At 37.7% G+C, this 24077-nt stretch overlaps 1 protein-coding gene across 1 annotated transcript in view; it reads right to left on the bottom strand.

Annotated features, from left to right (window-relative positions):
- Positions 1 to 24077, bottom strand: part of CTNNA3 (catenin alpha 3) — a 1794797-nt gene that overhangs the window by 870562 nt on the left and 900158 nt on the right. Inside the window, exon 8 of the mRNA XM_075534447.1 lies at positions 14334 to 14486. Within this exon, the coding sequence (XP_075390562.1) occupies positions 14334 to 14486 (153 nt within the window). The remainder of the gene's footprint in view (positions 1 to 14333; positions 14487 to 24077) is intronic.

Below are 24077 nucleotides of genomic sequence, written 5' to 3'. Positions count from 1 at the left end.
ATGAAGTTTTCCATTTTATTGGGATTGTTTTTAAGTTATTTTGCATTGAAATATTACTGCACTGCCAAGCATTTTACTAAACCTTTTATTTGTATAACTTCACTGGATTCTTAAAAGATCATTGTGGGTATCCATATGCTTGTATCCCTATTTCCTCAAGAAATTCAGAAACGTTAAATTGTTCAAGTTCACATGGTATTGAAATAAGGATTGGTTTGTCTGAAACAATGTTCTTTAAATTAGTGGGCATGTTTTCTGGAATATATTATAGACAATAAAAAATTATGAAGTAAGAATAAGCAGAACCTATTATAATGGGTTTGATTGTGCAAGGAAAAGTAACAAAGTTTATTGTTTCAATATTCAGCAAACTAAACTCTTTGAATAATGAACAAAAAAGGAAATAAAGTAGTGAGGGCCTAAATAAATGAAGAAATTTGATGCCATATTCCTGAGTTAGAAGATTTAATTTTGTGAAGGTGTCAATTCTTCTGAAAGGGACCTATGTATTTTGTAGATATTGATAAGCTCACACGGAGTTTATATGTAAAGGCAAAGGAACTAGAATAGCTGGAACAACTTTAAAAAGGGAGCATGCACATCACCAGATTTCAGAACTTGGTTTAAATGGACAGCTTTAAAGACAATGTGGCTTCAGTCAAAGGACAGACAGACACATACAGGTTCGTAGATAACTGGAACAAGATATAGAGGGCCCACAGCTGTACCCAAATGATATTTGACAAAGACACTAATCCACGTCACAATATAAACTTGAACACACTATGCTAAGTGAAGGAGAACAGTTTCCAAAGACCACATATTGTAGGGTTCTATGTAGGTGAGATATCCAGAGTATGCACATTTATAGATACGGGAAATAGATGAGGAAAAGTAACTGATATTTATGAGCGTGAATTGAAGCCAGAACCCTGGGAAGATTGGCTGTTTGCTTCTCTTCTGGAACTCTATGCATAATTTCACAAGAATGTTAGAGTGATTTAGAAAACTTCAGTTTCTTTTCCTAATGTCTATATTTTAGACAAAGTGATAATGCAGTGTAGAATAAATGACTTTGTTCTTAATTAATGGAAATATTTATTAAAACAATCAACCACTACAACTTCAATCTCATAGACAGTTCTAAGCCTAATTATTTTCTTGCGAAAGGAACATTCTGGATAAACACATAATTTCAGCCTTAACAGGGTTTCACATACACTGCACTGATTCGTTAGCCAGATTCCCATCTCTTTCTCTCTTCCACTTCTCTAGCACTTCTTTCAAAGAACAGAGACGAAATGGAAAGACTGCAGACCTTCTATGTCCTCTTAACCCTTGTCAACTTCAACCCTTGTCACCTGTTAATTCTAGATAACCAGTACAGGAAAAAAACCAAATTAGATCTCCTACTTTCTCCAAATCAAGTGCAGTTCTTGTATTTTACCACCCAGTGCTGGTACCTGATTATCACCCACAGGACATGCTTTGTTCATGCAGTATGTCAAAGCTTTTTAAGGATTTCAGCACATGTCCATAGGGCATATCAAACCACCATGAGCGTTTGTCTAAGGATACTCAACTTTAACTCAGTGAGTTAGAAAACCCAATTCCCTCAATTAAGTGCCTCAAGGCACTGCAGTCCATAAGCCAGCCCTGGTGATACCTGGCGCTCTGCACGAGAAAATGGGGCTTCCTTTCCCCGGAAAGAGTTATATGTAGTCTTAGAAACTCACAGGGGCAGTCTTGACCCCTCCTACAGAGTCATTATGTATCAGTACTGACTAGACGGTAATAAAGTTGTTTTTTAAAGGTTTTTTGAGTAGGTACAACCTGTCAATTTCCAGAATAGGCCCTAGAATCATGAATATTGACTGTGAGCTCTGCGTAGCCATTGCAATGTATTATGGAACCCAGTTGAAAAAATAGAGAGCTGTTGAGGGCAATGTGTTGCCAGAATTCACAGAAAGGTTGGACGGTGGGCGCATCTGGCTTCAGCCTTATAGAAATGAGCTGGGGGCAGCTGATGTGGAGTGTGATTTTCCTTTTCCCTGGAGAAGTTGGATGCTAGGCTGATGGCCAGGTACTTTCTTTACATTCTCCCAAAACATGTAGTTAGGTTCAGACCAAAAGCTGGCTCTGCTTCACATTTCACTTGCGAAACTATATCAATCACTATTTTTTAAGGTTTTCTAAAGACTTCACAGCATCCATCGTACATATATTTATATGAATGCTATATTTACAAAGTCTTAATGTGGTAAAGACCCTAGACATGGGGTTCTCAAACTATAGGCCGCGGGCCACATGCGGCCCTCTGAGGACATTTATCCAGCCCGCTGGGTGTTTTTGCCCTGTTTTGTTTTTTACTTCAAAATAAGATATGTGCAGGATGCATAGGAGTTTGTTCATAGTTGTTGTTTTTTTTTTTAATTATAGTCTGGCCCTCCACCTGGTCTGAGGGACAGTGAATTGGCCCCCTGATTAAAAAGATTGAGGACCCCTTCCCTAGACAGTAGTCCTAGGGTCCACTACAGTACACAGAACACATTAGACCCTGAAAAAAATATATATACACACATATATACATATATGTATATATATATATGTTGAACATATTGAAACTAGATTCCAGTTCATCAATGAATGGGTTTATTCCAAAATAAAGTTTTTAAACACGCCTCTCTGATCAGTGATAAAATATTCCATTTTTCCCTAACTATGTCTGGCATGATTGACTTTACAATGCTCTGTGTGGATATCCTGGCTATTCACGTTCCTCAAAGAAAGGCTGTGTGTGGAGACTGTTTGTGAGGGTCCCAATGAGGAATATCATGGCAGATAGACATAAGATGATTACACAACTTCATTAGAAAGACGCGTTAAGAAAATTGAAGACTGCCTTGGTAAGAAAAAGTCCATGGAAGGTGTGCCCAGGGATATTTTCTATGAGGACAAAGCACCTGCTCATTACACAAGGCCCTCCAGGACTGTTCTATGAAAATTTCATTCGGATAACTTCCTCCATCCATCTTATAACCCTGATCCCTGTGTACATCGTTTTGTTCCTAAAATTCAGGGACTGTTTAAAAGGAGCGTGAGCGCCACCCCTAGAGGACCCACAACATCAAATATTACAGAATTCCTCAGGGGAGGACCCCCAACATCAAAGATTGCAGAATTCCTCTGGGAGGATTTGAGATGGAAGCACTGTGTTCAAAGTGCACACGTCTAGAGGGAGCACATGTCAAAACAGTATTTCCCATTTTCATCTTTTTATTCAATAAAGGTTTGTATGATTTTATTGCAAGACTCTTTACATACCCCCATGTTTGCTTCATGAAAGCAGGCTTAATTGCTGCCCTACAGTTTTTCATCATCTTTCTAGAACTGTGCTGGACCATGCAACAACCACAAGCCACACATGGTTATCGACTACTCGACATATACCTAGATTAAAATGGGCTATAAGTTTTAAAATACACAAGAGTTCACAATCATTGTTAAAAAAAGAACATAAAACATTTCATACATGAACACCCTTTTATTGCTCACATATACGAATGGAAATGATTTCACTAATAAAATATATGTCAACTTGAATTTGTGTGAGCCTTGGTGGAGCAGTTGTTATGCGTTCGGCTGCCACCTGCAAGATTGGCAGTTTAAACCATCAGCTACAGGATGGGAGAAAAATGAGGCTTTCGACTCTAATAAACAGTTATCGTTGTTTTTTTGAAACTCAGAGGGGCAGCTTTCCCTGCCCTAAAGGGTTACTGTGAGTTTGTATTCACGCCATGGCAATGAGTCTGAATGTGTGTCAGTGCATAGGGGTGGTCTGATGACACCTCTTTAGGAGCATGGCTTTTTGTATGAGTGCCAGACACTGGAACTCCTGCTTCTCTTGCCCTTTGCCTCCATCCTTCCTGGGAAAGACTCTGGGCGTGTCTCCAGGACGGGGCCTCATGGAAGCTATTGGTGCCCTACCATGTTTCCACCAACCTTGGATCCACACAACTCTGTGCCCATCGATTTGAGAGCTTCCTGCTTCATCTTTGGGCATCATTGGCCTCCAGCTATGAGTGAGTCTGAAGAGCGCCCAGCAGGCATCGGACCTAAGGACATGAGTCAGGTGCAGCTGAGTACCTTCTAGATGTCAAGTTCTTTCTTGTGCACAGATGAGTGTCACTGGTTTGTTTCTCTAGACAACCCAGCCTAACACAGTGACTAAATTGACTCGCAGTTTCCCTTTTCCTCAGTCTATGATCAGATTCAAAATTCTAATTGGGGCATGCTTTCTGTTAGCAGGGGACAGCACCGCTGTGGAGCCATTAAGTTCAAGGGCACTTGTTTTCTGGTCCAATTTCACAACTAAAACTAGTTTCTAGCTCTCTCCTTAAAGTATAGATTATGTTTTAATGCAGTCTTTTCCCAATCCCAGCCCATATTCGTGAACTTTGAATCTTTCTTTGGGGTTAGAAGTTTTTGTACCATTTGCAAAAGAGTCCATAAACAGATTCTCTTAAAGGATGACTTTCTTTTAGACTCGCTGTTAACTGCAGTAGTTCTCTAGCCCATTGCCGGGGTCTAAACTCTTCACCTTGGCAAGCAAGTATTCAAGGTTAGTGTTTCAATTGCCTCTGTCCTACATCAGGCCCCTGCCAATTCAGCTATCTATATTTCATTTCTAAGATATTCCTGGAACACACTAATACACATTATGCTTTTAATCATGCTGTTATCAACCCCTGACAATAAATATATTTTTTCCAAGTCCATCTCTTGCTTAGTCTCTAAATGAATTTAATTCCTCCTCTAAATTTCAAAACACTAACATTCAATTTAGAATTTTCTGCATTTAATTATGAAAAGGACTTTAATTCTCTATAACTGAATCACTATCTTCCCATGTGTTCCAAAGACCAAAGAATAGAAAATGTATAAGAATCCTTCTTAAACATGGCAAGAACCTCAATATGCATTCAGGTTAAATTTGACAGGCCATGCTCAGGCATATTTCTTTAGCTGCAAAAGAATTAAGATGCCGGGCAGTTTATAATCCAGAGAGTGGGCAGTCACACCTGCGTATGCTTTTTTTGCATAATCAAGACCATGCCTGACTATCCCCCCCAAAGCGAAGTGCTGCCAAGATGCTCACAGGGAACAGTTGTTGGTTTGTGTACAGTGTACGCATTTGTTCTTTACATTTTATTTTTCCCACTTCTGGTGAGAAAGGGGAAGAATGGAATGGGATTCTAAAAGCTTTATTTAAAAGAGAGAATATCTTTATTTGACGACAGATGACCAATGAAGGCAACCTGTGACACTTAAAGGGCATTCTGTCAGAAGCAAAGTCAGCAGTACCTGACACTCAGTACTCCTCTCAAACCGGGAGGGTCCCCTCAGAAGTGTTCCCCCTTGGCACCCAGGCTTTGCTAAATCTGGCTTGCCATTTTGTGAGCGGGAACAATCAGCTTTGTAGGTTGGAGGGAAATCTTATAATTAAATGTCCACCCACTTTTTCCTTTTTGATGAAAGGCTCCCATGGAACTTACGTTAAATAAGGTACATCAAGACAGATGCATTTTTGATGAGTAAGTCAAAATAAAGCACCGACGAAGCTGTTTTCTTGCACAGAGAAACTTCTGTAGCTCATGGAATATAATTTGTTGTATTTTTTTAGGTTGCGATCATTAGCACTTTAATATTTAATGACAATTAGGATGGTAAAAGTCATGGGGCAAGGCAGAGATTTCACTGTTTAAAGTTGTGGCAATTGTATGCAACTAACTTGCTAAGAACAAATTGTAATATGATTCACAAATAATAATGGAGTTTTTACAAACTCGTTTTAGAGACACCAGGTCTATATAATAGATAATATTCATTGTAATGAATCCATGGTTTGTTAGAGTTAATTCCATTCCTCTAATTACTACATCTATCAACACATAAAATAATAATGGGTATATCAAGTGGTAGGCGAAGTGTTTTAAAGATGTTACTAAAAAACCAAAATCTTCTGAGGAAGATTTGAAACTAAGTTTATAATGTCTACTTTGGGTATTAGAACAATGGCCTTTATTATTGTCCTGGTGAAGCATTATGCTAAAGTTCCCATGTAAATTGATGGGGGGAGGCCCTCTGCCCATGACTTCACTCAGGTCTGTATCTGAAGGCTGGTTTCTAGAATCTACAAAGCCAACAATTTAGAGAGAAGCATAACTCAGTTGGTATTAGGATTTTGTTTCCATATTTAAAAGAATTATTTTAAACAATAGCTATAAATAGCTTTTGCTAGTATCAGAGAATCAAAGTAATAAAAGGTTGAAAATCATATTCCCTAAAGCAACTGAGTAGCTTTGTGTTTAAGGTAAAATTACTATCCTTAATTTCCTAGTTAATATTATTGGTGGAGTTAATGACACCCGAGGTCACCGTGAGAGTTAAATCAAATCCTGGGCAGGACAAATCACTGAACCCACTTGTCATCAACTACTAACTACTGGACTGAGATGATTTTAAAATCCCCATCGCTTGATTCTTTAGCATTTTCAACAAGGCTGCTGGATCTAAAAGCTACAGTACTTGGATATTCAAAGTAGGAGAAATTTAATAGCTACTTAGTTTAACATAAATTAATCCATGAGGATATCTACATTCTTTAGGAATTACTGGCACTATGGAAGAGTGTATAATCATGTTTGACTTGTGATCATTCTATATCAAACTACATAAAAATACAGGAGGACACCTCAATTGTGAATTTCCCAAAGATTAGGAATGCTTAGATGCAATTTATCCACCACCCTGCTTCTCTTCTTTATTTCTTTCATCCAAACCTATTAATACTATGATTTTCTAAATATTACACACAGGATTTCTCAACACATTGTTTTTGTTTTGTGTTTATTGCAATGTTTTACTTCTTTTTCCTTTTCTTATGTCACCAGTTACCCATTATTTAAAGAGTTCCTTTAACAGCATGGAGCTTTTCTTGAAAGATCTGATAAGATTTCTTTAAAAATGGACTTTTGTTTCCATTTAAGTTTCATTTCAACAAGCTTACTGATTTTTAGATTTCTTTGACAAAGCATCAAAACCTAAATGTGTTGAAAACAGCTTTTTCCTTGAAGTCATTTAGAATCTAAGGCTTTCCACACTGCTATGTCAAATTACCCAGTTAAGGAATAAAATGGGTATATGTGCGTGTCTGGGGGGGGGGGGGGGCGAGCAGGAGAGAGGACGGGGACTGTAAAATAATCTATATATAGGGAACTCAAATGTCCTTGGAAGCTGATATATTTAAGATCTATTTCCCAGGACTTTGTCACAGGCGTTTCTGTTTCAATGTTTATCATAAATTAATGATGACTTTCTCAGTTGCTTTGATTCGATAGCTTCTTTCAAAAATAGAATTTTCCTGGGAGATAGATCCAGGAAAGCTCGTTTCTTCCGCCGTATCTTGAAAAACAACCTATTGTGCAAGGAGTGCACTTAGAAATTTCCTTTTATTTTCCCCTGTAGAAAATATCTCCAAGGAAACTCAAATGGTCTCAGTTGAGAAAGTATTTGTAGGATCATAGCATTTCAGAAACTAGACCTTATCTTATTTAATCTTTTCATTTTATTGACAAAGCAACCTGAAGAGAGAAGCGGGGCAGATGTTTCTCAAAAAGAAAGCCCCCAACATCACCATCATGACAATTCACTAAGTCTCTAAGACTGCCCTGGGGGTTTCTGAAACCGTGTCCCCTCCCTCCACAGGAGCAGAAAGTCTTGTCCTCCTTAGATTGAAATGGCCACAAGTCCTTTGATGTTCCTTTCATTGAACTCTGAAGCCTAAACTTTATCCACATTCTGTGATTGCTTAAAAAAATAAAATCCTATGAAAGTGGAGTTTTGCCAATTTCTGGGCTCACGGTTTAAGGCACACAAAAAAATGCAGTTTCTAGGTCCTATTGCTTGCTTGTTTGGGGACCTCTCATCTCAAAATACAGCCTCTATGCTTTAAAAAACCTAAGGTATGCAGATAGACTCTGTATGGGCACTCAGGTTGACAGGTTCTAGGTGACAGCAAGCATGTGAATAAATCATCTACAATCATCCAAAGCTCGAAAGGGATCCAAGCTTAGTCAATATCAGATAGCAATAATTAATAAGAGATTCCAAGTAAGAATTGCCTCACTCTGCTCAGTCAACAAATAATACAGTGAAAATAATAATTAGTTGTATTATACAATTACATTTGGGGATTTGTTAAATTAATCAAAATCTACTGGTACAGAAGTTTACTTCAACCCAAGTTTAAATTAATACTAAACCCAGAAAAACTCACTGCTGTTGAGGCAATCCTGACCCAGCCCTGGTGGCACAGTGGTTATTCGTTCAGGTGCTAACCACAAGGACAGCAGTTTGAAACCACCAGCCAGCTCTGCAGGAGAAAGATGAAGTGTGCTACTCCTATAAAAAGTTACATACAGTCTCTGAAAGCCACAGGGGCAGTTCTACTCTGTCTTAGGGGGTTGCTATAAAATTAATACCAGATAACTAGAACTCTCTTCCCAGACCTTTTGTCTCCAAGACCAGTATAAGTTCATTACCATGTGTTAAGGTAATATGTAAGTTAAATAAGATATGTCCTCAGGCATACATAGCTCACACTCAGGGACTTCAAAATTTGTGGGAATATTGAATTGAACTAAAAGATAATGCCATTTTTTCCAGAAGTTTTATGAAGCCCCCCCCTCATAGTTTCCAAATCTTCAGATCTTTTAATGTTTACATATTTTAACAACTTTTCAAAATCCTTAAGCATTCCCAACAAATTTGTGATAGGTAGGTTGATTATGCCAACCTGGTCAATGAACACATGTGGGATTAATTGAAGGGTGGAGCGATAAATGACTCAGCGAGCCTCGCTTTTCTTGTCTCTCACTCTTTGATGATCAGACCAGTGTGTGGCTGCCTTAGCTTGTTCTCTGCCTCAATTTGCAAGCTACACTACCTGTGGGACACCTAACCCATGGACTGTGTCGCTGTGATTTGAGGTTCCTTCAAGACCTGCTTCGCCACACCATTGGATTTTACATCTCTTGAGCTGGGGACTATTAGACCCTGTCATCTGGCTGACTATTGGTGACCTGCCCTGCTGTTTGCTACCTGTGGCCTGGTAGCCTGAATTGCTCTACTGAGGACTACCCAGCAGCCCTCAAGACTTGAAAGACTGCCAGTGTGTTAGCCGTCTAAGGGAAGTGAGTTGCACTGAGCTATTTGTAGATTAACTGTTTATTTCTTATGTTTTAGATATATAGATAGATGATATAGATAGATATAGAAGTCATTAGTGTCCTGGTTTTATTTCTCTAGAGAACCCTGTATAACATAAAATTCTTAGAGCTATGTGTATATAATGGTAACCATCATTTGGTGAGAATTTGAGATAGTTTTCTTTGAATACTGGGAAACGCAACCTTAGTAAAAATGTAACAAAAGAAGGATTTCCTGGATTTTTTTTTTGAAAGTAGAAACAAACTCTGGTTGGAATTAAATGAAGAGGTCTTTTCATTGCAAAATATTTAAAGAATGTGACTTTCCAAGATAAGCTATGAATATAAATTTTTCCCCAAATCATTTGACCATGGACGCCTTATTCAATGAGTACATCATGTGACTCATTTTTCCATGAAATCACTAAACTGCGAGGTAAGAATCAGGTATCATTATCAGAAGACAATTTTTTTTAGAATATTTCATCAAAATACTTTCTTATTTTGTGCCTTCAGTTTAGATAACACATTTTCAAACAAACAAAACTCTCATAAGGGTTGCATTAGTTTGGTGCCTTTTTATGATTTTCTCAGGCTGCTGTATCCACTAACTTTTAATGTTATCTCGTGGGAATAGGTGATAAGTATATTGTCCTGTGGGAATAGTTAAAAGTATTTGAAGAATGGAGACACGGCAGAAAAAATAAAATTAGATAAATAAAAAATAATTTAATTCATTGATTCACAATTATAAAGTGTTAATTCGACTACCATTAATTAGTGAGATTTAGATCTTGTGCTTAATTTCCATAAAATTTTATGGGAATGGCATTATTTTCTATATCCTTCCCATAGTTCTCAGGAAGTATAAAGAGGTTTTAAACTTGTGGGTAGTATAGTTTAGGGATGAAATGTATATTAATAGCATCTATTAGGTCATTCCTTGTAATGTTCTACATTTGGAGCCTGGGATACAGAGAGAGAGAGAGAGAGAGAGAGAGAGAGAGAGAGAGAGAGAGAGAGAGAGAGAGAGAGAGAGAACATATAGAACAAACCCTAGATGCATTTGAAAACCTCTTCCCAGTGAATCCAGATTCAACATATTTTGAAAGTTCTCTTTTTTCTTTTGTGTTATATTGGATCCTGTGATTCAAATTCAGTTGGTAACTATTTCTGACTCACAAGCATTATAAACCATTTGTGCCATGGAACATATGTTTTACCAGAGTCATGGCCAATACAGGCAGGGACAGCCATCAAACTATTCAATAATTGGTGTGACATGGCTACTGACAACAGAATAAACACCAGTCTTACATTCATAAAGAAGGACACCCAACACTAATCAATTGCTTTATGCCTTTGTGTTAGTTCTGACTCATGACAACCTGTGAATCACAGTATAAACAGTACTGTCCTGTACCATCCTTACAGTTTACACTGACCCTCTCCCACCTTATAAGATGTCCAAAATATCCAGATGGAGTCATACCGTGCTTGTTCCTCAGGAGCATTCAGGATATACTTCAGGACATGCTTCTCCCATGACAGATTTGCTCACTCTTCTGACAGTCCAGAGTATAATCATCTTTACAGATATCATAATTTAAAGGCATCAAGTCTTCATTCTTCTTCATCCCTTCTCTAGCTCTTGCATGCATACAAAGCAAATGAAAGCATCACGGCTTGGGGCAGGCCCACCTTAGTTCTAAAGTGTCTTCTTTGTATTTTAAAACTTGAGAGAGGGCATCTACAGCAAAGTTTCCCAGTGTAATACATCATTTGAATTCTCGACGATGATTTCCACGGTGATGGAGTCCGAACTAAAATGAAATTCTTGAATATTTTCTCCCTTTATCATAAGGTTGCTGATTATCATACTGCCTTGATGCAGTGTGGGTTAGAGGTTGGTGTGTTAACTGCTGAGTCAGCAGTTCAAACCCACTAGCTGCTTCATATTAGAAAGAGGAGACCATGTCTATGAAGATTCACAACCTCAGAAACCATCACTCTAAGTTGGAATTTGATGGTTTGGAGTTTATGAATATTGTTATTATATATTACAATTATATGCATATAATGCTCTGGTGGTGCAGTGGTGGCAAGTTGGGCTGGATTCGAAAGACTGGCCATGCAAAATCACCCGCAACTCCGCAGGAGAAAGATTGGGCTTCTTACTCCTGTAAACAGTTGCAGTCTTAAAAGCCCACAGTGGGTCGCTGTGAGTCAGCATCAACTCAATAGCAATTCATTTGAGAGTATTATAAATATATAACGATTAATATCTATTATGATATTGTCGTACTGTTAACTGATGTGTAGTTGCTGATTATCAGATCTGATAATGGGGTCTAATAAATGACATGTCCTCTTCTTGAAACTGGTTGCTAGCCTTGTGAGTACTGTCACTTCACTTGTGTTACTGAAGAAGAAAGAAATTGTTCCATTCAGGGCCTTATGCCACAGTGGCCTACTTTAGCCCTTCCATCAGGAAGTTCTATGAGCTGTATCCTGAGAATGCCCTAGAACTTCTTGCGCTTCACCAGTATGCTAAACTGCTCCCCAAGTCTCAGGGCATTCCTTTGTCTCAAGTTCCAATTGGAAATGAAATACATTTTTTTTATTTGTTCTTGTCCCTACTGAGACAAGAGACAACCCATTACTCTTAGTCAATTATTTGTGGGTTTCTCTGCCCATCTATATCTTATTTATTTGTTCCACAATTTTGAAAGTAATTAAATGTTTCAAAATTGATAGAATAATAATATGATGTCTGGATTAGGTCTTAATGAAATGGCTTTGAAAAATAAATAAATAAAGCCATTGGTCGGGGAAAAAAAAAGGATCATGAATTCTAAGGTGCATTTTTTTCCCAGTATAAGTTCTTAATCTTTTAGCTAGGATTAAAAGTACATTAGAAAAATAATGATTTTTTAAATTTTTACAAATGCATATGCCTGTAATTGTTATTGCTACCATTTGGTAACGATCTTAAGATTAAATCAAGTTCATATTGTGCTACTTGAAAATAAAATATTGATGTAATAATATAAACATGAAATTATGGTGGAGAAACAGTAAAACAGCATGAGATAGAACACTTCCTATTTTAATTTAGAAAATAGTTTTATGGATAAAACAAAAACTACCTATGTTTAACCACTTCTTTATATAGCTCAAAAATGATGCATCTTAAAAACTTAACTGAGCATAGTTGTATACCTCTTTACAAATGAATACCATCTTTCAAAGCAAATGGGTGGTCAAAGTTTATAAAATCTGATATGTATACTTTCATATATACCTTGGTCAACCCTGTTTCATTTGTAATAATCTCTCCAAAGACTCTATTTATTGTCAATACTATTCAACATGATCTTCAAATATTTCAATCAGATCCATTTTCAATATGATCTACAAATATTTCCATCCAGATCAATTGAAAGGGATGGAAAAATGAATCACCACATTTATATGGAAAGGAAAGAGACCTAGGATAAGTAAAGCATTGCTAAAGAGCTAGACCAAAGCAGTAGGTCTCTCACTTCCAAGTCTCAGACACAGTAAACAAAGCAGCCAGTACTGGTACAATCACAGATTCATTGAACAAGGAATTTATGACAAAGGGCCGAAACACATTAAATGGGGACGAGATTGTCTCTTTAATAAATGTTGCTAGTAAAATTGGATTTCCATTTTTAGAAGTCTGAGATGGACTAATATTTCATTCCTAATACAAACACAAACTTTAAAATGGATTAACAAATATGATATGAAACCTAGAACTACAAAAATCATCAAATTCCCCAAAAAGGGACAAATGTGCCTGTCCTAATAGAGAGCATAAATACACTCAAAGCAGAATGAAAAACATACCCACAACAGAAGACAAAGTACACAACTGGAATCCCTCAAAACTACCAAACTTATGTCCGTCAAAAGACGTCACCAAAAGAGTAAAAGGAGATCCATAGACTTGGAAAAATACTTTGTTAGTAAAAAATCAGATAAGGGAATAATCTCGAACATTTACAGAAAATTGGAACCTCAACAAGCAAAAGAGGAACACATTTTAAATATATTTTAAAATTGGTCAGAGGACAGGAACACACAGTTTGCCAAAGAAGACATTGAGGTGGCCCACCAGCATATGAAGACTTACTCCAGATGACTAGTCATCCAAGAAATGCAAATGAAAATGATGAGGTAACACCACAACCCAGAATTGATAGTAAAGTTCAAAAAAAGGCAGAAAACAACCAATGATGGAGAGAGGGGGAAGAAACTGGAAACCTCAGACATTGTCAGTGGGACTATAAATACAGCCAGTGGGGATGGTGATATGTTTCTTCTTCAAACAATTGGAAATGGACCCAACAAGAGCTCTACTTGGTGTTGCCTCTACAGAAATAAAAAACCCAAGAAACAAACAGCATGAACAGGTATATGCTCACTCATGTTCTTGCACCACTGTTCACAAGAAAGATTCTGGAAAAAAATCTGAATACTCATCCATGGAAAAATGGACAAAGAATCTTTGGAATGTACACATAACTGAATACGATGCATCTTTCCAGAATAAATGATGCAACTGCAAAAGCCCTCATGGCATGGATGGATTTGGAGGTCATGATGCCGAGCGAAGTTAGTCCATCACAAAGGACCAATACTGTATAAGATGACCAATACGAGAAAAAAAATCAAGAAAAGTTTTCCTACCAAAACAGACTTTGATGGGTACCAGAGTGAGAGGGCGAAGGTGGGGAGTGGGGGTATGGGAATAATAGGCTAAAGGGCAGGAAGGTGCAACTGTTAACCTGTGTGAAGGGGAAGAAAATATAGTAGCAGAGGGAGATAAGAACAAAGGAACAGAAGAGAAAACAACAGGGCAAGCCACTGGGCGCTTAGAGAAGTCACTGACGCTGTGAATGCAAAATAAGGACGATCTGATATATAAGACCCGCCTAATTCACATCTTTTTTTAAAGATTTCGGTACAAATATCTGTAAACAAACAACTTGAGTATCATCCATCCGCTGGGACTTAAAGTTCTAGCCCACTTACCTCGACGAGCCTGCTGGTGTGTTCTCGAAATATCGCTGCATATTCTATTATTTCCTTTTCCCGGCCATTCTTAGCTGCTTCAGTGAGTACCAACAGTGGCACCGTCGTGTCCAAGAAAGAGTCTGACACATGATCTACAATAGCCTTACGGAGCTGAGGAGAAATAAGTAAATACATTGAGTGTTTGGTTGTTTCCCTTAACAATGACTCATGCTATTTGCTATATTAATCTCAGAGGTTTCAAAATTCATTTTTTAAATACTCAAAACTGTACAAATGACCTTTACAAGATTGAAACAAACAAAACTGTTAGAGAAAAAATAATAACCTAGAAAATAATTACTTTGCATTCAAAAGGAACTTTTCCTTAAATCATACCCCAGAGATTAGATTATAATTGATAATAGTCTATTTTTCTCAAAGAAATCACACTAGTATGATGTTTATGCATATGTACAAATAACATTGTACATCATGTATTTTCATAATCATAAAATTACAAAATGTGCTCTACCTTGTTAGAGGAACTGATGATAAATTCTGATTAGCTAAATTGTAGACTTCATGGTAATTAAACCAAGTTAGATCACGATCATGCCAGTTTATTACAGATTAATAGAGCAAGGAGAATAATAAATGAGCTTGATGTCCAATTTTATCCATTTGCATTAATTGTTCTTGCCCTCACACCTTAAATTATTAAACAAATATAACATTCTGCTACAATTACTTCTTTCAAATTAGATTACATGTAAGCTTATAAATGACAATCAGGCAATTACTCTACTCAGCAGATATTTTCTGAGATTTAAAATTGCATTGGAAAATCAAAACATTGTATTTATATAATATTGTATTTTTAAGGAAAACAATATCCTGAAATGTTTCGATAACAACTATACATGACCCCAATGTTGTTGGTTGAGCCTACTCATTTAATTTAAATAACCTCTACGAAATAAAACAGATATTATGAGTTATTAGGTAGAACAATGATGGTTTTCCTCTGTATGATCTATACAATTTTATCCCAGGGTATTTTTAAAACCAAAATGATGGGTATTTACTCTAGTGTGAATTATTTAAGAATTGATAATATATTTTCAAAGGGTTGAAATAATAGTTGAGTGAAAAAACAGAAAATAAATTACATTTCTATAATGTTTACAGGATAAATGAACTTATATCCATGCTAGGTCTCTAGGAGAAAAGCACTTCTACACACTATGATAGAAAATGCTCAGAAAAAATTGAAAATTTCTATCGGCCAAATAATTTCACTTGAGAGACTAAAATATCCCCCAAGAAAATATTCTGCTTAACAAACAGAATGAAAATCACTAATAGAAACTAATTCATATTCACTGGGCCTTACTTACTGAAACATGAGACAGAGTGAAAAGGAGTCAGGGACGAGGGGGAAAGCTACTGGCTCTATCCACACGAGATAGAGAAAGAGATCCACGTTGACGTATGCAGTTATAGAGGATTCCCGGTAGCATAGTGGTCACCTGGTGGGCTGCTAAACGCAAGGTTGGCAGTTCAAAAGAGCCAGCAGGTCCTCGGGAGAAACAGGAGGCATTCCACTCCCATAGAGTTACCGACTTGGAAACCCACAGGGCCAGTTCTATCTCCACCTCTAAGGATGCTTGCTATGAGTCACAAACAAATTGTTGGCAATGATTTTTATGTAGTTATTAATTTGTTCCTTTACCATATATTTTTATGCATCTGTTTTGAATGTGGCATTCAGCCAATTGTTGGATATGAAGAGATTAATAATACATGTTTATTACTCTTGTTTCAATGATAAAGTGAGATACTAGGTAAGATAGGTGAATATAAAAGAGGGAGATAGATAACTTTCCTATTTGAAATGTTATCTTAGGGTATTATTTAAACCAATGGAAGATGGAAGCTGGCTTTAACGATGTGATGATTAGTAAGATTATGTTCAAGGATTGAATGAAGGAGTGGGGCTTGACATTAACTACACACAGATTTGTAGTTGGAAATATTTTTTTCAGATAGAAATTAATGTTAATACCCATCTATAACTATATCCAGAAAAGCAGATTCTCTTCTTGGGCTTTTCAAAGTGTGCTTTCATTTATCACTGGAATGAGACTCTATAGAGAGATAGTAAAAAAAACTACATAGCTACATATCACAGCTAACTAGAAGAGGTATACCTTGCAGGTGTGATGCTACATTCACTGAGATAGAACACAAATTTGAAAAAAAAGTGAGCTTTGAAATAAATGATGTGCCATTTTTTTCAAAATTGTAGTGGAAAAAAAGAAGAGATTACTTGATAGAATCTTCCAAATATTCACTAAATTTAACAAGTACACTTTCTGACTAGGTCAAGGCATCAGTCTAAGGTATATGGGGGAATCTAAGGCTGCTAAATACAGGATCAACATTAGGAGGAGAGGCATGTACATACAGAATTTAAGGAGCAGCTTCATGGTCATTGTTAAGTGCTTTCAAGTTGATTCCAATTCGTCGCAAGCCAGTTCATAACAAGCAGCTTGAAACACTGCCAGGTCGAGAGCCATCCTCACAACTGTGGTTATGTTTGAGCCTCTTGTTGCAGTCACCGTGTCAGTCCATCGTGTTGAGGGGCTTCCTCTTTTTCGGCCCCTCTGCTTTACTAAGGATGATATGCTTCTCCAAAGACTCGTCTCTCCTGGTATTTCCAAAGTACATGAGGCAATTTTTTCCCCATGTATTCTGGCTGTACTGATTCCAGATTGGTTTGGGATTTTTGGCAGCCCAAGATATTTTCAACTTTTTTCACAAGCACCATAATTCAAATGCATCAATTTTTCGGTCTTCCTTATTGGATGTTCAACTTTCTTTCACATGCTTGTGAGGCAATGGAAAATATGAAGGCATTGGGTAGTCCTCAAGTCACACTCTTGGTTTTCAGTACTTTAAAGAGGTCTTGTGTAGATTGACCCAAATGCAATGCTCCATTTGATCTCTTTGTGGGGCATGGGTGTGCAACTGCTAGAATCAGCAGAGTAAAAGTTAAAACAGCCCATACGAAAGGCGGGGTGGAGGTAGGCCGCCTAGGTTTCAGTTTCGGTTTCGGCTTCGGCTTCGGTTTAGGTTTCGGCTTACGCTTCGGCTTCAAGTTCCTGGTCACTGATGCAACACATCACCTGATCCACCTAACCAATGAGACATCACCTGACAGCGCCTGATCCAACCTAACCAATGGGACACATTGTTTGATGACGCCTTAGCCAATAGAGTTCGAGTGACAGCCCACTAGTGACCAACCAATCAGGAAAGCATGCGCGAACCTACTCACCAATCACCGCTGGACAATGCTGGCGCCAGAAGTTTTGTCCAATAAGTTTAAAGAACAGCAACCCTGGACTGCCCCTTGTCCCGCCCCTTGTCCCTGGCCCTATAAAAACCCGAACAAAGCGCTCGGGGCTGATTCTCTTTAGGACACTGGGTCCTTGCTGCCCAGGGCAGTGGAGGGAGGAAGCCCTAGCTCGAGCTAGCAAATAAACTCCTTTTGCCGCTTTTGCATCTCAACTGCTTGTATTCTTAAGTGTGCCCAAGGTGAGATCGCCTTCCTTCCCCGAATCTAACATCTTGACTGCTGCTTCCATGACCATTGAATGTGAATCCAAGCAAGATGGACAACTTTAATTTTTTCTGCATTGATCATGATGCTAATTATTGATCCAGTTGTAAGGATTTTCATTTTCCCTTGCATTGAGTTGTAATCCATACAGCGGCTGCAAACTTTGATCTTCATCAGCAAGCACTGCCAGTTCTTGCTTTCATCAAGAAAGGTTGTTTCACCTCTATACCGTTAGTTGTTAATAAACTTTCCCCCGATCCTGATACAGCATTATTCTTCAAATAATTCATATTATCTGATTATTTTCTCAATTTATAGCCCGAATACATATGGTGAAAACATAGACCCCTCACACACATTTCTCCAATGTGCAGCATTTCCCTTTTTTGTTCACACAACTGCCTCTTAATCCATGTATAAATTACGAATGAGCAAGATTAATTCCCATTCTTCTCAAGGCTACCCATAGTTTGTTGTGGTCCACATGTTGAATCTCTTTGTAGAGTCAATAAAACACAAGTAGACAACATTCAGGGCTACTCTGCTTTCAGCCAAGGTCCATCTGATGTCAGCAATGATATCCCTTGTTCCACATCATCATCTGAGGTTGACCTGTACCTCTGTCACCTCTTTGTCAACATACTACTGCCACAGTTATTGGACAATCTTCAGTAAAATTTTACTTGCACGTGATAATTATGATATTGTGCTATAATTAGAGCATTTTGTTGGGTCACCTTTTGGGGGATGGGTACAAATACGAATCTTTGACAGTCTCTAAGTCAAGTAGCTGTCTTTCAAATGTCCTTCTATAGATAAGTGAGCACTTCCAGTGCTTCATAAATTATTTGTACATTTCAAATGATATTCTGACAATTCCTGGAACTTTATTTGTCATGCCTCCAGTGCAGCTTGGATGTCTTCCTTCAGAAACATTGGTTCTTTATTGTATGCTACCTCTTGAAATGGTTTGTTCTGTGGTATGTATATTCCTTCCATTTTCTTTTTCTCTTTCCTGAATCATTCAATATTTTGCCATTAGAATCTTTCAATGATGCTAATAAAGTCTTGATTTTTTTCTTCAATTCTTTCAGTTTAAGATATGCTCTACACATTTTTCTTTTTTGATTTTTCTAATTCTAGATTTCTAGATATATTATTTTTGTCTTCTGAAAACTGCCCTTTTTAACATTCTGTTCAGCTCTTTGACTTCATTGTTTCTTTCATTTGCTTTAGCTACTTTATAATGAAGAGTAACGTTCAGGGTTTCTTTTGACACCTACTTTGATCTTTTCTTGTCACCCTAAATTTTCGCTTTCTTCATGTATAATTGTCTTGATGTAATCCCACAAGGCCTCAGGCCTTCCCTCATTGGTGACCAGAGCCTCAAAGCTGTTTTCTAAACTCAACTGGATATACTTAGTCATGATTTGGTTCTTGTGAGCTTGTGTTAATTTTCTTCAGCTTTAACCTGAACTATGTATGAGCAGTTGAGGATCTGTTCCACAGTCAACCCCAGGCCTCATCTTAGCTGCTAATATTAAATTTCTCCATCATCTCTTTCCACAGATATAGTCAAATTGATTTCTGTGCATTCCATCTGGAAAAGTCCACATGTATAGTTGCTTTTAGTGATGTCCAAAAAAAAGGTATTTTCAATGAGGAAGTCATTGGTCATGCAAATTTCTGCGTGTGATCCCCAGCTTCATTTCTATTACCAAGACCAGGTGTTCAAACTACCCTTCCTACCTCTTTATTTCCAATTTTGGCATCCCAATCACCAAATTAGCACTACATCTAGAATACATTTTTTAGCCATTTCAGACTAATGATATTGGTAAAATTCTTCAATTTCTGTAACACTGGCTTTGGTAGTTGGTGCATAAATTTGAACAACAGCTGTATTAACTGATTTTCCTTGTATGCTGGAAGATATCCTGTCACAATTGCATTGAACTTCAAAATATACCTTGGGGTGCCCTTTTTAATGATGAATGCGATGTCATTCCCCTTGAATCTGGCACTCCCAGCATGGTAAACCTTCTTCTGATTTTCTGATTCAAACTGACCAACACGAGTCCATATAAGCTCACTAAAGCCTTGGATATTGATCTTGATGTGTTCCATTCATTTTTCATGACTTCCACGTCTCCTAGATCCATGCTTTATATATTTCAAGTTACAATTATTAATAGATGTTTACAGATGTTTATAGATATTGACAACTGCTTCTTTTCATTTTGGGTCCTGGCCCATCAACAAATGAAGTTCCTGACAGCTTTGTTCTGAAGACGTTACTCTCTCCGTGCCACTAATGGTCGATTCTGCTCTGAGAAAACACTCATATCTTTCGTGCCTCTCACCTGAGGGGCTCATTCCAGCATCATATCTGGCAATGCTCTGCTGTAAACAAAGAAGAAGGAATTTATTCCTGACTGATTCAGTAAGGAGAGAGGATATGAAACCATTTTTTAAAATTCTTAGGAGATAATACAGATATCATATAATTCAATCACATCAAGCAATAGTGTTCAATTGCTACATAATCAGTTTCAGAATATTCTCTTTCTTCTTGAACTCTTCGCTATCAGCTCCCCTTTATCGCATCCTCTCACTGTACCCCCTAGGAACCCTTATGATACTTGTTGTCTTATAGGTTAATCAATTATGGGTTTCATATACAGATAAACAGAAAAAATGTGTTTGTATATATATATATATATATATATATATATATATATATATATATATATATATATATATATAAACTTACTAGGGCTACTCCCAATGACAAAATACATCAGAGATAAGCCCCAGCATGTGAGGGGTGGGGGAACAACAACACAGAAATGTTCAAAGCCAGATCAGGCCCAACATGTATGAGCGAGGGGATAAACTGACAAAGTTTTAATTGCTGAAGTTGGGTTTCTAATTTTGATCTGTAGCTATCTCTCCAATGTACTTTGCTTGGTAACCACTTTATTCCCATCCATCCATTGTGGATGGAGGGAAATCACTGGTGGTTTCTTTCCTATGTAGGCCTCACAAATATATCTCAGATTTTCACTGTCATCCAAAGCTTTCTGCAAACCAGAGCCTCACAGTTTAGGCTCTGATACTGTTCCCTCCTTCGGCTTCAGATTATATGATTTACAATCCTTCAGTTATTGATACTGATGTGCTTCTTCCATGTGGACTTGGTTGACATCTTTTAGATGGTTTCTTGTTGGGAAGCAAGCCTTTAAGACCTCAGACTCTATGTTATTTGAAACCCTTTTTAAAAAATAAAGAATAACACAATAATGACGGGAGCTGGGAAGTGGGACCTATGATATTATAAGAATTGAGATGATCAAAAACTAATAAATTTAAGGAATGACCAATATATGACAATCATAATGGAACTAGAACATAGTACTAGAGTGGGGATTAAAATAGGAACTCCACAGTGGGAGTGAAGGAATACATGTTACAAAATATTTCATGTTACAAAACATTTAAAATATTAGCAAAAGGTGAAGGATGTGTTAAGAAATGATCCAGCAATTGGAAATCTGCGGTAAACTTTAGTGATGCTTTTAATAACACACAATCAGGATATATGAAGATATCTTTTCTTTAAAGCACCTCAAATTATAAGAGCAAAAATAGTGCAATTGATTCCACCAATCAAAAATGTTATTACCTAGAATCTGACTGCTTTGCTGATTCTGTTCCTTTATCTTTATATTCATATCCATGATTACAGGGTGCTTTCTGAATACACCTTATCTCTGGATCCATCTATGATTTGAGCTGTGAAGACTCATGCACTCTGAAACCATTCCGTATCTAGTGTACTTAATCCACCTTTTTGCTATTCCATCTCAAGGAAAGCACCACATATGTGGAGATTCTGTCTAGTGCAAACACAATTTGGAAGTTATGCAGAATTAATAACAAGGTACTGATGGGAGCTTATGAAAAAAATGTCCAGCCTCCTTCCATTGTTTTAACAATTGCGGAAAGTATCTGGTTGCTTTGGGGAGATCTTTCAGCAGCAACCTCCATCACATTTCTTCCCACTGTGGAGGAGCCCTGGTAGTGTATCAGGTTCTGTATTGGGTTGCCAGTCACGAGGTCAGCAGTTACAACCCACTAGCTGCTCCACAGGAACTAGATGAGTCTTTCTATTGCCAGAAAGATGTACAGACTCAAAACCCTATGGTGGCATTCTCCTCTGTCCTTAGGGTTGCTCTGAGTTAGAATGTACTTCTTTTTTATTTTCCCTGCTTCAGTTTTCAATTTCACTTACTCGTGACTTCCTGGAATAAAAATATTAACATAATACCCATGAGCACTGGTGGGAGTGATGGTTCTGTGTTGAGCAGTGATCTGCAAGGTTGGCAGTTGGAAACCACCAGTGGCTCCCTGGGAAAAAGACAAGGCTTTTTCCTCCCCTAAAGAGTGACAGTCTCAGAAACTCAGTGACAGGGGCAGTTCTACCCTGTCCTATAGCATTGCTATGAGTTGGTATTGAGTGTGTGTGTGTGTGTGTGTGTGTGTGTGTGTGTTTATAGTACCTGTGTTTAAGGATTTCATCTAATGCTCTGTTTTTAGGAAGCCCTTTTTGAAACAGGAAGCTCCATCTAGCATGAACATTGGTCACACGTCAAGTAACAGACTTTAACATTGTACAGATACTGTTTATACTTCCTGCTTTTACCACCAAGTCTGGTGGTGCCAAACTTTCTGCTGTCCTGATTATAGGAAAGGACTATTGTATGATAAGAATACAAATGCAATTAAGGATAAAATATGGAAGGCTTTGAATGACATGCTAAGTAATTTTCTTTATATGCTCTGGCATAATGGTATGAAACATTTGTTTCCTTTAAATATTGCAGGTATCTATGCTTGTGTATAATTCCTGAATAATCTGTATCTTATTTATTGCCAGATTACTTTTCCTACTGAAGAATACAATTCATTTCTATCACCTGTGTGATATGCCAAAAACAAGTTTCATGAAGAACCCAGTATTTCAGTGAAGAAATAGGACAACCTATCAAGACACAGTAGTAAAAACACTGAAATCTGAAGCCAGTGGGAGACCAATAGAACTTAGAGGTGTCTGTTTTCAATAAATACCTGCACGTCTCCCAACACGAAAGGTGTCAGGGACAAAACATAACAGTGGGGATTTCCATCTTTATCCCACTGTAGTTTAATGAAAAGCTTTGGGACACCAATTTTTCAATTTCCTTCTTGTGCACGTGGTTTGGGAGTCTCAAGTAAAATAATATGTCTCCAGAGTTGAAGCTCAAAAGTGAGGGCTCTATCTATGTGAAGACTATTCGAAGGACTTTGTCCTCAGAAAGCAAGAAAAAATTGGAAAGAGTGGGATTATGAGTAAAGAGCAATAGAAAAAATAGAAAGTGTTTGTAGGAGCGGTGAATTGTTTAATAGGGGTTTTCTAACCAGGGCCCTTAACTCTCACCAAGTGACCTTTTCCCGCATGTGTTAGACCGGATTCTCTAGAGAGACAAAACCAGATTGCTAATAATTTTTCATATATTTTTGTAAAGATAGATATATAAAACAAGAAATGAACAGTTAAATTATGAAACAGTACAAATGGCTTAGTGCAACTCACTCCCACAAGAGAGTTGTGAGACACGGGTAGTCCTTCAAGTCTTGAGGGCCGCCAGGTAGTCCTCGGTAGAGAAATTCAGGCTATCCAGGCTCAGGCAGCAAACAGCAAGCAGGTCGCCAATAGCCAGATGACAGGGTCCAACAGTCCCCAGCTCAAGATATGTAAATTCCAATGATGTGGCAAAGCAGGTCTCAAAAGAACCTCAAGTTACAGCACATGGGTTAGGGGTCCCACAGGTAGTGTCACTTGCAAATTGAGGCACAGAACAAGCAAGGCAGCTGCACACTAATCTGATAATCAAAGAGTGAGTGACAAGAAAGGTGAGGCTCACCGAGCCATTTATCTCTTCCACTTCAATTAATCCCACATGTGTTTATTGGCCAGGCTGGCACAAAAAACTAACTACCTCACTGCATGAGTCTGTAAGGTGGTGTGGGGAGGTACTGATAGGATTCACCTGTGAATAACGGGATCCATTGGAATGCCATCGGATGTGTATCAA

The sequence above is a fragment of the Tenrec ecaudatus genome, chromosome 16 (genome assembly GCF_050624435.1).
Source record: "Tenrec ecaudatus isolate mTenEca1 chromosome 16, mTenEca1.hap1, whole genome shotgun sequence".
NCBI lineage: Eukaryota > Metazoa > Chordata > Mammalia > Afrosoricida > Tenrecidae > Tenrec > Tenrec ecaudatus.
Note: the sequence above shows the minus strand (reverse complement) of the source record. Positions and strands in the feature narration are given on the sequence as shown.